The sequence below is a fragment of the Tachyglossus aculeatus genome, chromosome 22, assembly GCF_015852505.1.
Source record: "Tachyglossus aculeatus isolate mTacAcu1 chromosome 22, mTacAcu1.pri, whole genome shotgun sequence".
Taxonomy (NCBI): domain Eukaryota; kingdom Metazoa; phylum Chordata; class Mammalia; order Monotremata; family Tachyglossidae; genus Tachyglossus; species Tachyglossus aculeatus.
Window position 1 is genome coordinate 57,234,406 of NC_052087.1, and position 17,055 is coordinate 57,251,460.

Consider the following 17,055-nt stretch of genomic DNA (forward strand, 5'->3'; position numbering starts at 1 on the left):
GTGACTTTGGGCAAGTCACTTCATTTCTCTGGGCCTCAGTTCCCTCATCTCAAAAATGGGGATGAAGACTGTGAGTTCCATGTGGGACAACCTGATTACCTTGTATCCGCCCAGCGCTTAGAACAGTGCTTGGCATATAGTAAGCGCTTAACAAATGCTATCATTATTATTATTATTATTATTAAAGATAATCCAGGCAGCGGAATGAAATATGGACTGGCGTGGGGATAGGCAGGATGTTGGGAGGTCAGAAAGGAGGTTGCCTGTTGTTGGGTAGGGACCGTCTCTATATGTTGCCAACTTGTACTTCCCAAGAGCTTAGTACAGTGCTCTGCACACAGTAAGCGCTCAATAAATATGATTAAATGAATGAATAATCTAGGGTGCGTGATTGGATTAGCGTGGTTTATGAGCATCGATTAGTGCAGTGTTCCAGCACTTAGAACAGTGCTTGGCACATAGAAAGTGCTTAACAAATACCGTCATTATTATTAGTGGACCTATCCATCATTATTATTAGTGGACCTATCAATAATAGTAATAATAATGGTATTTTGTTAAGCGCTTACTATGTGCCAAGCACTGTTCTAAGCCCTGGGGGAGATCCAAGCGCTTGGACTTCCCAAGCGCTTAGTACAGTGCTCTGCACACAGTAAGCGCTCAATAAATACGATTAAATGAATGAATAATCTAGGCTGCGTAATTAGCGTGGTTTATGAGCATTAATTAGTGCAGTGTTCCAGCACTTAGAACAGTGCTTGGCACATAGTAAGCGCTTACCAAATACCGTCATTATTATTAGTGGACCTATCAATAATAGTAACAATAACGGTATTTTGTTAAGCGCTTACTATGTCCCCAGCACTGTTCTAAGCGCTGGGGGAGATCCAAGCGCTTGGACTTCCCAAGCGCTTAGTACAGTGCTCTGCACATAGTAAGCGCTCAATAAATACGATTAAATGAATGATTAATCTAGGGTGCATAATTAGCGTGGTTTATGAGCATCGATTAGTGCAATGTTCCAGCACTTAGAATAGTGCTTGGCACATAGTAAGCGCTTAACAAATACTGTCATTATTATTAGTGGACCTATCAATAATAGTAATAATAATGGTATTTTGTTAAGCGCTTACTATGTGCCCAGCACTGTTCTAAGCACTGGGGGAGATCCAAGCGCTTGGACTTCCCAAGTGCTTAGTACAGTGCTCTGCACACAGTATGCACTCAATAAATACGATTAAATGAATGAATAATCTAGGGTGCGTGATTAGCGTGGTTTATGAGCAGCGATTAGTGCAGTGTTCCAGCACTTAGAACAGTGTTTGGCACATAGTAAGCGCTTACCAAATACCGTCATTATTATTAGTGGACCTATCAATAATAGTAATAATAATGGTATTTTGTTAAGCGCTTACTATGTGCCAAGCACTGTTCTAAGCCCTGGGGGAGATCCAAGCGCTTGTACTTCCCAAGCGCTTAGTACAGTGCTCTGCACACAGTAAGCTCTCAATAAATACGATTAAATGAATGAATAATCTGGGGTGCGTAATTAGCGTGGTTTATGAGCATCGATTAGTGCAGTGTTCCAGCACTTAGAACAGTGCTTGGCACATAGTAAGTGCTTACCAAATACCGTCGTTATTATTAGTGGACCTATCAATAATAGTAATAATAATGGTATTTTGTTAAGCACTTACAATGTGCCAAGCACTGTTCTAAGCGCTGGGGGAGATCCAAGCGCTTGGACCTCCCAAGCGCTTAGTACAGTGCTCTGCACACAGTAAGCGCTCAATAAATATGATTAAATGAATGAATAATCTAGGGTGCATGATTGGATTAGCGTGGTTTATGAGCATCGATTAGTGCAGTGTTCCAGCACTTAGAACAGTGCTTGGCACATAGTAAGCGCTTACCAAATACCGTCATTATTATTAGTGGACCTATCAATAATAGTAATAATAATGGTATTTTGTTAAGCACTTACAATGTGCCAAGCACTGTTCTAAGCGCTGGGGGAGATCCAAGCGCTTGGACCTCCCAAGCGCTTAGTACAGTGCTCTGCACACAGTAAGCGCTCAATAAATATGATTAAATGAATGAATAATCTAGGGTGCGTGATTGGATTAGCGTGGTTTATGAGCATCGATTAGTGCAGTGTTCCAGCACTTAGAACACTGCTTGGCACATAGTAAGCGCTTACCAAATACCATCATTATTATTAGTGGACCTATCAATAATAGTAATAATAATGGTATTTTGTTAAGTGCTTACTATGTGCCAAGCACTGTTCTAAGCGCTGGGGGAGACCCAAGCGCTTGGACTTCCCAAGCGCTTAGTACGGTGCTCTGCACACAGTAAGCGCTCAATAAATACGATTAAATGAATGAATAATCTGGGGTGCATGATTAGCGTGGTTTATGAGCATCGATTAGTGCAGTGTTCCAGCACTTAGAACAGTGCTTGGCACATAGTAAGTGCTTACCAAATACCGTCGTTATTATTAGTGGACCTATCAATAATAGTAATAATAATGGTATTTTGTTAAGCACTTACAATGTGCCAAGCACTGTTCTAAGCGCTGGGGGAGATCCAAGCGCTTGGACTTCCCAAGCACTTAGTACAGTGCTCTGCACACAGTAAGCACTCAATAAATATGGTTAAATGAATGAATAATCTAGGGTGCGTAATTAGCGTGGTTTATGAGCATCGATTAGTGCAGTGTTCCGGCACTTAGAACAGTGCTTGGCACATAGTAAGCGCTTATCAAATACCGTCATTATTATTAGTGGACCTATCAATAATAGTAATAATAATGGTATTTTGTTAAGCGCTTACTATGTGCCAAGCACTGTTCTAAGCGCTGGGGGAGATCCAAGCGCTTGGACTTCCCAAGCGCTTAGTACAGTGCTCTGCACACAGTAAGCGCTCAATAAATACGATTAAATGAATGAATAATCTAGGCTGCGTAATTAGCATGGTTTATGAGCATTAATTAGTGCAGTGTTCCAGCACTTAGAACAGTGCTTGGCACATAGTAAGCACTTACCAAATACCGTCATTATTATTAGTGGACCTATCAATAATAGTAATAATAATGGTATTTTGTTAAGCGCTTACTATGTGCCAAGCACTGTTCTAAGCCCTGGGGGAGATCCAAGGGCTTGGACTTCCCAAGCGCTTAGTACAGTGCTCTGCATACAGTAAGCGCTCAATAAATACGATTAAATGAATGAATAATCTAGGGTGCGTAATTAGCGTGGTTTATGAGCATTGATTAGTGCAGTGTTCCGGCACTTAGAACAGTGCTTGGCACATAGTAAGCGCTTACCAAGTACCATCATTATTATTAGTGGACCTATCAATAATAGTAATAATAATGGTATTTTGTTAAGCGCTTACTATGTGCCAAGCACTGTTCTAAGCGCTGGGGGAGATCCAAGCGCTTGGACTTCCCAAGCACTTAGTACAGTGCTCTGCACACAGTAAGCGCTCAATAAATATGATTAAATGAATGAATAATCTAGGGTGCGTGATTGGATTAGCGTGGTTTATGAGCATCGATTAGTGCAGTGTTCCAGCACTTAGAACAGTGCTTGGCACATAGTAAGTGCTTAACAAATACCATCATTATTATTAGTGGGCCTATCCATAATAGTAATAATAATGGTATTTTGTTAAGCGCTTACTATGTGCCAAGCACTGTTCTAAGCGCCGGGGGAGATCCAAGCGTTTGGACTTCCCAAGCGCTTAGTACAGTGCTCTGCACACAGTAAGCGCTCAATAAATATGATTAAATGAATGAATAATCTAGGGTGCATGATTGGATTAGCGTGGTTTATGAGCATCGATTAGTGCAGTGTTCCAGCACTTAGAACAGTGCTTGGCACATAGTAAGTGCTTAACAAATACCATCATTATTATTAGTGGGCCTATCCATAATAGTAATAATAATGGTATTTTGTTAAGCGCTTACTATGTGCCAAGCACTGTTCTAAGCGCCGGGGGAGATCCAAGCGTTTGGACTTCCCAAGCGCTTAGTACAGTGCTCTGCACACAGTAAGCGCTCAATAAATATGATTAAATGAATGAATAATCTAGGGTGCATGATTGGATTAGCGTGGTTTATGAGCATCGATTAGTGCAGTGTTCCAGCACTTAGAACAGTGCTTGGCACATAGTAAGCGCTTAACAAATACCATCATTATTATTAGTGGGCCTATCCATAATAGTAATAATAATGGTATTTTGTTAAGCGCTTACTATGTGCCAAGCACTGTTCTAAGTGCTGGGGGAGATCCAAGCGCTTGAACTTCCCAAGCGCTTAGTCCAGCGCTCTGCACACAGTAAGCGCTCAATAAATATGATTAAATGAATGAATAATCTAGGGTGCGTAATTAGCCTGGTTTATGAGCATAGATTAGTGCAGTATTCCAGCACTTAGAACAGTGTTTGGCACATAGTAAGTGCTTACCAAATACCGTCATTATTATTAGTGGACCTATCAATAATAGTAATAATAATGGTATTTTGTTAAGCGCTTACTATGTGCCAAGCACTGTTCTAAGCGCTGGGGGAGATCCAAGCGCTTGGACCTCCCAAGCGCTTAGTACAGTGCTCTGCACACAGTAAGCGCTCAATAAATATGATTAAATGAATGAATAATCTAGGGTGCGTGATTGGATTAGCGTGGTTTATGAGCATCGATTAGTGCAGTGTTCCAGCACTTAGAACAGTGTTTGGCACATAGTAAGCGCTTACCAAATACCGTCATTATTATTAGTGGACCTATCAATAATAGTAACAATAATGGTATTTTGTTAAGCGCTTACTATGTGCCAAGCACTGTTCTAAGCGCTGGGGGAGATCCAAGCGCTTGTACTTCCCAAGCGCTTAGTACAGTGCTCTGCACACAGTAAGCACTCAATAAATACGATTGAATGAATGAATGAATGAATGAATCCAAGGTAATTAAGGTTGTCCCACATGGGGCTCACAGTCCTAATCCCCATTTTCCAGATGAGGGAACTGAGGCCCAGAGAAGTTAAGTGACCTGCCCAAAGTCACACAGCTGACAGGTGACAGAGCCGGGATTAGAATCCATGACCTCCGACTCTGAAGCCCAGGCTCTTGCCACTAAGCCACGCTGCTTCTTATTGTTAAGCGCTTACTATGTGCCAAGCACTGTTCTAAGCACTGGGGTAGATACAAAGGGAATCAAGTAGTTCCACGTGGGGCTCACAGTCTTCATCCCCACTTTACAGATGAGGTAACTGAGGCCCAGAGAAGTGAAGTGACTTGCCCAGAGTCACACAGCTGACAAGTGGCGGAGCCAGAATTAGAACCCACGACCTTTGACTCCCAAGCCCGGGCTCTTTCCACTAAGCCTGTGGGCAGGGGCCATGTCTGCTAATTCTGTTGTATTGGACTCCCTCAAGTGCTTAGTACAGCTCTCTGCACCCAGTAATAATAATGATAATGTTGGTATTTTTTAAGCGCTTACTATGTGCCAAGCACTGTTCTAAGTAATGGGGGAGATACAAGGTATCAGGTTGTCGCACGTGGGGCTCACAGCCTTCATCCCCATTTTACAGATGAGATAACTGAGGCCCAGAGACTAATAATAATAATTATGGTATTTGTTAAGCGCTTACTATGTGCAAAGCACTGTTCTAAGCGCTGGGGGATACAAGGTGATCAAGCTGTCCCACGTGGGGCTCACAATCTTCATCCCCATTTTACAGATGAGGGAACCGAGGCCCAGAGAAGTGAAGTGGCTTGCCCAAAGTCATACAGCTGACAGTTGGAGGAGGCAGGATTTGAACCCATGACCTCTGACTCCAAAGCCCGGGGTCTTTCCACTGACCCACACTGCTTCTCTGAATTACTATGTGCAAAGCACTGTTCTAAGCGCTGGGGAGGTTACAAGGTGATCCGATTGTCCTACGGGTGGGCTCCCAGTCTTCATCCCCATTTTCCAGATGAGGGAACTGAGGCCCAGAGAAGTGAAGTGACTTGCCTAAAGTCACACAGCTGACAATTGGAGGAGCCGGGATTTGAACCCGTGACCTCTGACTCCAAAGCCCGGGCTCTTTCCACTGAGCCACACTGCTTCTCTGAATTACTATGTGCAAAGCACTGTTCTAAGCACTGGGGAGGTTACAAGGTGACCAGGTTGTCCAACGGGGGGGCTCCCAGTCTTCATCCCCATTTTCCAGATGAGGGAACTGAGGCCCAGAGAAGTGAAGTGACTTGCCTAAAGTCACACAGCTGACAATTGGAGGAGCCGGGATTTGAACCCGTGACCTCTGACTCCAAAGCCCGGGCTCTTTCCACTGAGCCACACTGCTTCTCTGAATTACTATGTGCAAAGCACTGTTCTAAGCACTGGGGAGGTTACAAGGTGACCAGGTTGTCCAACGGGGGGGCTCCCAGTCTTCATCCCCATTTTCCAGATGAGGGAACTGAGGCCCAGAGAAGTGAAAACTTGCCCAAAGTCACACAGCTGACAATTGGAGGAGCCGGGATTTGAACCCATGACCTCTGACTCCAAAGCCCGGGCTCTTTCCAGTAAGCGCTCCGTGAATCCCACTGATTGCTGGGGGGATTTTCCCATCTCCTCCCCAGGGGTATCCGCTTCTTGCAGATCTTACGGATGTTGCACGTGGACCGGCAAGGGGGCACGTGGAGACTCCTGGGGTCCGTCGTCTTCATCCACAGGCAGGTAAGTCATCATCATCATCATCAATCGTATTTATTGAGCGCTTACTGTGTGCAGAGCACTGTACTAAGCGCTTGGGAAGTACAAGTTGGCAACATATAGAGACGGTCCCTACCCAACAGTGGGCTCACAGTCTAAAAAAGTCCCAGAGTCTTCCCGAGGTGTGGACTACAAGCCAGCTTGTACTTCCCAAGCGCTTAGTACAGTGCTCTGCACACAGTAAGCGCTCAATAAATACAATTGATTGATTGATTGATTGATTGATTGGTGGTAGTGGGGAGATGGGCTGCTTTCCCGCCGCCTATCCGAGCCCCCTCCCCCCAAGTCCTCACCCTTCCCTTTCATTCGTTCATTCATTCAATCGTATTTACTGAGCGCTTACTGGGTGCAGAGCACTGTACTAAGCGCTTGGGAAGCCCAAGTGGGCAACATAGAGAGATGGTCCCTACCCAACAGTGGGCTCACAATCTAGAAGGGGGAGACGGACGACAAAACAAAATATGTGGACAGGTGTCAAGTCATCAGAATAAATAGAAATAAAGCTAGATAATAATAATGATGATCAGTCAATCAATCAATCGTATTTATTGAGCGCTTACTGTGTGCAGAGCACTGTACTAAGCACTTGGGAAGTACAAGTTGGCAACATATAGAGACAGTCCCTACCCAACAGTGGGCTCGCAGTCTAAAAGGGGGAGACAGAGAACAAAACCAAACATACTAACAAAATAAAATAAATAGAATAGATATGGACAAGTAAAATAAATAAATAGAATAATAAATATGTACAGACATATATACATGTATACAGGTGCTGTGGGGAAGGGAAGGAGGTAAGATGGGGGGATGGAGAGGGGGACGAGGGGGAGCGGAAGGAAGGGGCACTGATTAAGCGCTTACTATGTGCAAAGCACTGTTCTAAGCGCTGGTGCACATCATTAACAAAATAAATAGAATAGTAAATATGTCCAAGTGAAATAGAGTAATAGATCTGTACAAATATCTATACAGGTGCTGTGGGGAGGGGAAGGAGGTAGGGCCCGGGGGGATGGGACTGTGAGCCCACTGTTGGGTAGGGACTGTCTCTACATGTTGCCAACTTGTACTTCCCAAGCGCTTAGTAAAGTGCTCTGCACTCAGTAAGCGCTCAATAAATACGATTGATTGATTGATGGGGAGGAGGAGAGGAAAAAGGGGGCTCAGTCTGGGAAGGCCTCTTGGAGGAGGTGAGCTCTCAGTAGGGCTGGGAAGGGAGGAAGAGAGCGGAGGGGGGGCATTCCGGGCCAAGGGGAGGATGTGGACCGGGGGTCAATCAATCAATCAATCGTATTTATTGAGCGCTTACTGTGTGCAGAGCATTGGACTAAGCGCTTGGCAAGTCCAAGTTGACAACATATAGAGACGGTCCCTTTCATTCATTCATTCATTCAATCGTATTTATTGAGCGCTTACTGTGTGCAGAGCACTGGACTAAGCGCTTGGGAAGGACAAGTTGGCAACATCTAGAGACGGTCCCTACCCAACAGTGGGCTCACAGTCTAGAAGGGGGAGAGTTCTAATAATAATAACAATTCTAACAAGTTTATTATTTGTATTATATATTATATTATATTATATATTATATTATATTATATTATATTATATTATATTATATTATATTATATTATATTATGTTATGTTATGTGTTGTGTTGTGTTGTGTTGTGTTGTGTTATGTCATGTTATGTTATGTTATGTTATATTATATTATATTATATTATATTATATTATATTATATTATATTATATTATATTATATTATATCAAATTTCATATCACATCATATTATTATGCTATGTCATGTATTATATTATGTTATATTATATTGTATTATATTATGTTATATTATATTATATAATATTATATTATATTATATTATATCCTACTCATATTATATTATATTATATTATATTATGATACATTGTATATTATATGTAGTAATATAACATATTACATCGATAATATATAATATGATAATAATGGCATTTATTAAGTGCTTACTATGTGCAAAGCACTGTTCTAAGCGCTAGGGAGGTTACAAGGGGATCAGGTTGTCCCATGGGGGGCTCACAGTCTTCATCCCCATTTTCCAGATAGTGAAGCGACTCGCCCAGCGGACGTGGGCTGAGAACCCCACGCATCCCGCTTAGTCCAGTGCTCTGCACACAGTAAGCGCTCAATAAATACGATTGAATTCATTCATTCAATCGTATTTATTGAGCGCTTACTGTGTGCAGAGCACTGGACCAAGCGCTGGGGAAGTACAAGTTGGCAACATGTATTGATAACATATTGACATTGATACACATACAGTCTTCTAGACTGTAAACCCGCTGTTGGGTAGGGACCGTCTCTCTATGTTGGACTTCCCAAGCGCTTAGTACAGCGCTCTGCACGTAGTAAGCGCTCAATAAATACGATTGAGTGAGCGAATGAATGAATTGAATGAATGAACCCAGGTTCTTCTGACTCCCAGGACTGAGTTCTCCCCACGAAGCCATGCTAACCATCATCATCAATCGTATTTATTGAGCGCTTACTACGTGCAGAGCACTGTACTAAGCGCTTGGGAAGTACAAATTGGCAACATATAGAGAAAGTCCCTACCTAACAGTGGGCTCACAGTCTAAAAGGGCTCACAGTCTAAAACACCGAGCACTTGCTGGGCGCAGAGGGCTGTACTAGACACCCCGGAGTACAGTAGAACAATAAACAGACACATTCCCCCAGTGCCAGCGGGTTGGCAGGGGAAGGGCAGACTCGGTGGCTTCAGCAGCCGGTGTCACCCAAAGTTCACCCCGGCCGATCGGGCAATTCGAACAACACTGGCATTGTTAGAGCGCCTTATCAGAGCGGCTATCAAGTGCCACTCAGGTGCCAATTTTGCACTCAGGTCTGGAGACGTAGAGGAGGATCAGATCGGATCCGGTCCCTGACCCACTTAACGCACACAGGCCCAGAGGGAGGAATAGAGGGACGATTGGGCGGTTAGTATGTGCCAAGCACTGTACTAAGCGCCGGGAAAAATGGAGAGTCGGGGCGGACACAGTCTCTGCCCCCAACGGGCCTCACGGTCCGAGAGGGAGGAAGAGCGGGATGTCATTCATCATCAATCGTATTTATTGAGCGCTTACTAAGTGCAGAGCACTGTACTAAGCACTTAGCACTGTCATTCCCATGAGAAGCAGCGTGGCTCAGGGGAAAGAGCCCGGGCTTTGGAGTCAGAGGTCATGGGTTCAAATCCCGGCTCTGCCAACTGTCAGCTGTGTGACTTTGGGTAAGTCGCTTCACTTCTCTGGGCCTCAGTTCCCTCCTCTGTCAAATGGGGATGAAGACTGTGAGCCCCCCGTGGGACAACCTGATCACCTTGTAACCTCCCCAGCGCTTAGAACAGTGCTTTGTACATAGTAAGCGCTTAACAAATACCATTATTATTATTATTATTAGAGCCCGGGCCTGGGAGTGACAAGGTCATGGGTTCTAAGGCCGGCTCCGCCACCGGTCCGCTGTGTGACCTTGGGCGAGTCACTTCGCTTCTCTGGGCCTCAGTTCCCTCATCTGTCAAATGGGGATGGAGACTGTGAGCCCCACAGGGGATGGGGACTGAGTCTGACCTGGATTAATTTGTAATAATAATTTTGCTATTTGTTAAGCGCTTACTAGAGAGGCAGCGTGGCTCAGTGGAAAGAGCCGGGCTTGGGAGTCAGAGGTCAAGGGTTCTACTCCCGGCTCCCCCACATGTCTGCTGTGTGACCTTGGGCGAGTCACTTCACTTCTCTGAGCCTCAGTGACCTCATCTGGAAAATGGGGATTAAGATTGTGAGCCCCACGTGAGACAATGTGATCACCTTGTATCCTCCCCAGCGCTTAGAACAGTGCTGCACACATAGTAAGCACTAAACAAATGCCATTATTATTGTTATTGTTATTATATTATGTCTGCGGTGTGACCTTGGGCAAGTCACTTTACTTCTCTGAGCCTCAGTTACCTCATCTGTAAAATGGGGATTAAGACTGTGAGCCCCACGAGAGACAATGTGATCACCTTGTATCCTCCCCAGCACTTAGAACAGTGCTTTGCACATAGTAAGCACTAAACAAATGTCATTATTATCATTATCATTATGTCTGCAGTGTGACCTTGGGCAAGTCACTTTACTTCTCTGAGCGTCAGTTACCTCATCTGTAAAATGGGGATTAAGACTGTGAGCCCCATGTGGGACAACGTGATCACCTTGTATCCTCCCCAGAGCTTAGAACAGTGCTTCACACATAGTAAGCACTAAACAAATGCCATTATTATTATCGTTATTATTATCATTATGATTATTGTTATTATTATTATTATTATTATTATTATTATTATTATTATGTCTGTGGTGTGACCTTGGGCAAGTCACTTCACTTCTCTGAGCCTCAGTTACCTCACCTGTAAAATGGGGATTAAGACTGTGAGCCCCACGTGGGACAACGTGATCACCTTGTAGCCTCCCCAGCGCTTAGAACAGTGCTTCGCACGTAGTAAGCACTAAACAAATGCCATTATTGTTATTATTATTATTATGTCTGTGGTGTGACCTTGGGCAAGTCATTTTACTTCTCTGAGCCTCATTTACCTCATCTGTAAAATGGGGATTAAGACTGTGAGCCCCATGTGGGACAATGTGATCACCTTGTATTCTCCCCAGCGCTTAGAACAGTGCTTCGCACATAGTAAGCACTAAACAAATGCCATTATAATTATTGTTATTATGTCTGTGGTGTGACCCTGGGCAAGTCACTTTCATTCATTCATTCAATCGTATTTATTGAGCGCTTACTGTGTGCAGAGCACTGTACTAAGCACTTGGGAAGTCCAAGTTGGCAACATCTAGAGATGGTCCCTACCCAACAGTGGGCTCACAGTCTAGAAGGGGGAGACAGAGAACACAACAAAACACATTAACAAAATAAAATACGTAGAATAAATATCAATCAATCATATTTATTGAGCGCTTACTGTGTGCAGAGCACTGTACTAAGCGCTTGGGAAGTCCAAGTTGGCAACATCTAGAGACGGTCCCTACCCAACAGTGGGCTCACAGTCTGGAAGGGGGAGACAGAGAACAAAGCAAAACATATTAACAAAATAAAATAAATAGAATATGTACAAGTAAAATAAATAAATAAATAGAGTAATAAATACGTACAAACATATATACATATATACAGGTATGTATATACCTATACACACATAGTAAGTGCTTAACAAATGCCATCATCATTATTATTATTGTTATTATGCGCAAAGCCCTGTTCTGAGCACTGGGGAGGATACAAGGTGATCAGGTTGTCCCATGTGGGGCTCACAATCTTAATCCCCATTTTACAGGTGAGGTAACTGAGGCACAGAGAAGTTAAGTAGCTTGCCCAAAGTCCTACCCCAACGCTTAGAACAGCGCTTGGCACGTAGGAAGCGCTTAACAATTACCATAATTGTGATGTACAGAGGGAAACCTGAGAGCCGGAGCGTCAGAGTCACTTAGTAAGTTCTGGGCAGAGGTGAGATTAGAACTCGGGTTTCCTGATTCCCAAACCGGCGCTTGTGGCTCAGTGGAAAGAGCCCGGGCTTGGGAGTCAGAGGACGTGGGTTCTAATCCCGACTCTGCCACTTGTCTGCTGTGTGACTTCGGGCAAGTCACTTCATTTCTCTGGGCCTCAGTTCCCTCATCTGGAAAATGGGGATTAATAATAATGATAGTGGCATTTATTAAGCGCTTACTATGTGCAACGCACTGTTCTAAGCGCTGGGGAGGTAACAAGGTGGTCAGGTGGTCCCACGGGGGGCTCACAGTCTTCGTCCCCACTTTACAGATAACTGAGGCCCAGAGAAGTGAAGTGACTTGCCCAAAGTCACACAGCTCACAAGTGGCGGAGTCAGAATTCGAACCCATGACCTCTGGCTCCAAAGCCACTGAGCCACACTGATTCTCACTGATTAAGACAGTGATTAAGACAGCGTGGGACAACCTGATGACCTTGTATCTACCCAAGTGCTTAGAACAGTGCTTGGCACATAGTAAGTAGTAAGAGAAGCAGCGTGGCTCAATGGAAAGAGCCCGGGCTTTGGAGTCAGAGGTCATGGGTTCAAATGCCGGCTCCGGCCACTGTCAGCTGTGTGACTTTGGGCAAGTCACTTCACTTCTCTTCTAGACTGTGAGCCCACTGTTGGGTAGGGACTGTCTCTAGATGTTGCCAACTTGGACTTCCCAAGCGCTTAGTACAGTGCTCTGCACACAGTAAGTGCTCAATAAATACAACTGATTGATTCTCTGGGCCTCAGTGACCCCATCTGGAAAATGGGGATGAAGGATGCCCCCCGCGGGACAACCTGATCACCTTATAATAATAATAATGATGGCATTTTTTAAGCACTTACTATGTGCAGAGCACTGTTCTAAGCGCTGGGGTGGATACAAGGTGATCAAGTTGCCCCACGTGGGGCTCACAATCTTAATCCCCATTTTACAGATGAGGTAACTGAGGCTCAGAGAAGTTAAGTGACTTGCCCAAGGTCACACAGCAGTCATGTGGCGGAGCCAGGATCCGAACCCATGACCTCTGACTCAAAGCCCGGGCTCTTTCCACTGAGCCACACTGCTTCTCTAACTTGTAACCTCCCCAGCTGCTTCTCTAACCTTGTAACCTCCCCAGCGCTTGGAACAGTGCTTTGCACATAGTAAGTGCTTAAGAAGCAGCGTGGCTCAGTGGAAGGAGCCCGGGCTTTGGAGTCAGAGGTCATGGGTTTGAATCCCGGCTCTGTCACATGTCTGCTGTGTGACCTTGGGCAAGTCACTTCACTTCTCTGGGCCCCTGTTCCCTCATCTGTAAAATGGGGATTAAGACTGTGAGCCCCACGTGGGACAACCTGATCACCTTGTAACCTCCCCAGCGGTTAGAACAGTGCTTTGCATATAGTAAGCGCTTGACAAATGCCATCATTATTATTTATTATTATTATTAATTATTATTATTATTTAAAAAAACCCACTTAACCAATATTATTATTAACCTCATTGCCTCCCAGGGGGTGGGGATGGCTACTCAGCTCGACGACTTTCCGTGTTTTCCCATCGCTCCTGGGAATTTCAGGCCCAACTGCATCCCACCCGGGAACTCCTCTGGGCCACTGTGGTCCACACCCCCTATGTCCTGCCCAAGGTCCAGCTGCCCCGCTGCCCCTCACCCCTCTGCCCTCTCCTCATCTTACCTCAATCAATCAATCAATCAATCAATCAATCGTATTTATTGAGCGCTTACTGTGTGCAGAGCACTGTACTAAGTGCTTGGGAAGTCCAAGTTGGCAACATATAGAGACAGTCTCTACCCAACAGTGGGCTCACAGTCTAAAAGGCCTTCCCTTCCCCACGGCACCTGTATATATGTATATGTCTTTGTACATATTTATTACTCTATTTATTTATTTATTTATTTTACTTGTACATATCTCTTCTATTTATTTTATTTTGTTAGTATGTTTGGTTTTGTTCTCCGTCTCCCCCTTCTAGACTGTGAGCCCACTGTTGGGTAGGGACCGTCTCTAGATGTTGCCAACTTGGACTTCCCAAGCGCTTAGTACAGTGTTCTGCACACAGTAAGCGCTCAATAAATACGATTGATTGATTGATTGATTAGGAGGCCTTCCCACACTGAGCCCTTTCCTTCCTCTCCCCCTCATCCCCCTCTCCATCCCCCGCATCTTACCTCCTTCCCTTCCCCACAGCACCTATATATATGTATATATGTTTGCACATATTTATTACTCTATCTATTTATTTATTTATTTTACTTGTACATATCTCTTCTATTTATTTTATTTTGTTAGTATGTTTGATTTTGTTCTCCGTCTCCCCCTTTTAGACTGTGAGCCCACTGTTGGGTAGGGACCGTCTCTACATGTTGCCAACTTGGACTTCCCAAGTGCTTAGTACAGTGTCCTGCACACAATAAGCGCTCAATAAATCCGATTGATTGATTGATTGATTGATTGATTGCCCAGGAGCTGATCACCACCCTGTACATCGGTTTCCTGGGCCTCATCTTCTCCTCCTACTTCGTGTACCTGGCCGAGAAGGATGCCGTCAACGAGTCGGGCCAGATGGAGTTCAGGAGCTACGCCGACGCGCTCTGGTGGGGCGTGGTGAGTGGGGGGGACACCCCCACCCCTGGGAGAAGGGAAGAAGGGCATGGGGGAGATGCCCAAACTGGGGGCGAGGGAGGGCACCCAGGGGGAAACATCAGGGGCCGTGAGGCCTGCAAGGACCGACCTTGGATTAGGCCCGTGCAGAGCGCTCTACTGGGAATGGACCGGCGTCCACCCTATGCAGAACACTGTGTAATCAATCAATCAATCAATCAATCGTATTTATTGAGTGCTTACTGTGTGCAGAGCACTGTACTAAGCGCTTGGGAAGGACAAGTTGGCAAAAAGGACGATCCCTACCCAACAGCGGGCTCACAGTCCAGAACGGGGAGACAGAGAACAAAACAAAACGTATTAACAAAATAAATAGAAGATGTACAAATAAAATAAATAGAGTAATAAATATTAGGAGCTTACTATGAGCCAAGCACTACGGTGGATACAAGCAAATCAGGTTGGACACAGGCTGTCATTCATTCAAGCATATTTATTGAGTGCCTACTGTGTGCAGAGCATATAGAGACAGTCCCTACCCAACAGTGGGCTCACAGTCTAAAAGGGGGAGACAGAGAACAAAACCAAACATACCAACAAAATAAAATAAATAGAATAGATATGTACAAGTAAGATAAATAAATAAATGAGTAATAAATCTGTACAAACATATATACATACATACAGGTGCTGTGGGGAAGGGAAGGAGGTAAGATGGGAGGGATGGAGAGGGGGACGAGGGGGAGAGGAAGGAAGGGGCTCAGTGTGGGAAGGCCTCCTGGAGGAGGTGAGCTCTCAGTAGGGCCTTGAAGGGAGGAAGAGAGCTAGCTTGGCGGATGGACAGAGGGAGGGCATTCCAGGCCCGGGGGAATAATAATAATAATAATAATAATAATAATAATAATAAGAAGAAGAAGAAGAAGAAGAAGAATAAGAATAATAGTAATGATGGCATTTGTTAAGCGCTTACTATGTGCAAAGCACATAGGACATGGGTAGGGAAAGTCTGTGTGTGTGTATGCGTGTGTGCTTACGATGCTTCCCGGCAGTCTGCGTGTGTGCAAATCACAATAATAATAATAATAATCCTCCCCCTCTCCATCCTCCCCGCCTTACCTCCTTCCCTCCCCCACAGCACCTGTATAGGTGTATATATGTTTGTACGGATTTATTACTCTATTTATTTTACTTGTACATATTTATTCTACTTATTTTATTTTGTTAATATGTTTGGTTTTGGTCGTCTGTCTCCCCCTTCTAGACTGTGAGCCCACTGTTGGGTAGGGACCGTCTCTAGATGTTGCCAACTTGTACTTCCCAAGTGCTTAGTACAGTGCTCTGCACACGGTAAGCGCTCAATAAATATGATTGATTGACTGATTGATTGCAAATCACAATAATAATAATAATCCTCCCCCTCTCCATTCCCCCCGCCTTACCTCCTCCCCTTCCCCACAGCACCTGTAAAGATGTATATATGTTTGTACGGATTTATTACTCTATTTATTTTACTTGTACATATTTATTCTACTTATTTTATTTTGTTAATATGTTTGGTTTTGGTCTCTGTCTCCCCCTTCTAGACTGTGAGCCCACTGTTGGGTAGGGACCGTCTCTATATGTTGCCAACTTGGACTTCCCAAGCGCTTAGTACAGTGTTCTGCACACCGTAAGCGCTCAATAAATAAGATTGAATGAATGAATGAATGAATGAATTAATAGAGTTTTTTTACTCTATTCTACTTGTACATATTTACTATGCTATTTATTTTATTTTGTTAATGTGTTTTGTTGTCTGTGTCCCCCTTTTAGACTGTGAGCCCGCTGTTGGGTAGGGACCGCCTCTAGATGTTGCCAACTTGGACTTCCCAAGCGCTTAGTCCAGTGCTCCGCACACAGTAAGCGCTCAATAAATACGATTGAATGAATGAATAAATACAGATTTTTTTACTCTATTCTACTCGTACATATTTACTATTCTATATATTTTATTTTGTTAATGTGTTTTGTTTTGTTGTCAGTATCCCCCTTTTAGACTGTGAGCCCGCTGTTGGGTAGGGACTGTCTCTCTATGTTGCCAACTTGGACTTCCCAAGCGCTTAGTCCAGTGCTCCGCACACAGTA

General features: G+C 44.3%; 1 protein-coding gene across 1 annotated transcript in view; it reads left to right on the forward strand.

Moving 5' to 3' along the window:
- KCNQ1 (potassium voltage-gated channel subfamily Q member 1) overlaps window positions 1–17,055 on the forward strand; it is a 192,278-nt gene that overhangs the window by 86,135 nt on the left and 89,088 nt on the right. The window contains exons 7-8 of the mRNA XM_038765388.1: window positions 6,625–6,721; window positions 14,794–14,934. Of these exons, the coding sequence (XP_038621316.1) occupies window positions 6,625–6,721; window positions 14,794–14,934 (238 nt within the window). The remainder of the gene's footprint in view (window positions 1–6,624; window positions 6,722–14,793; window positions 14,935–17,055) is intronic.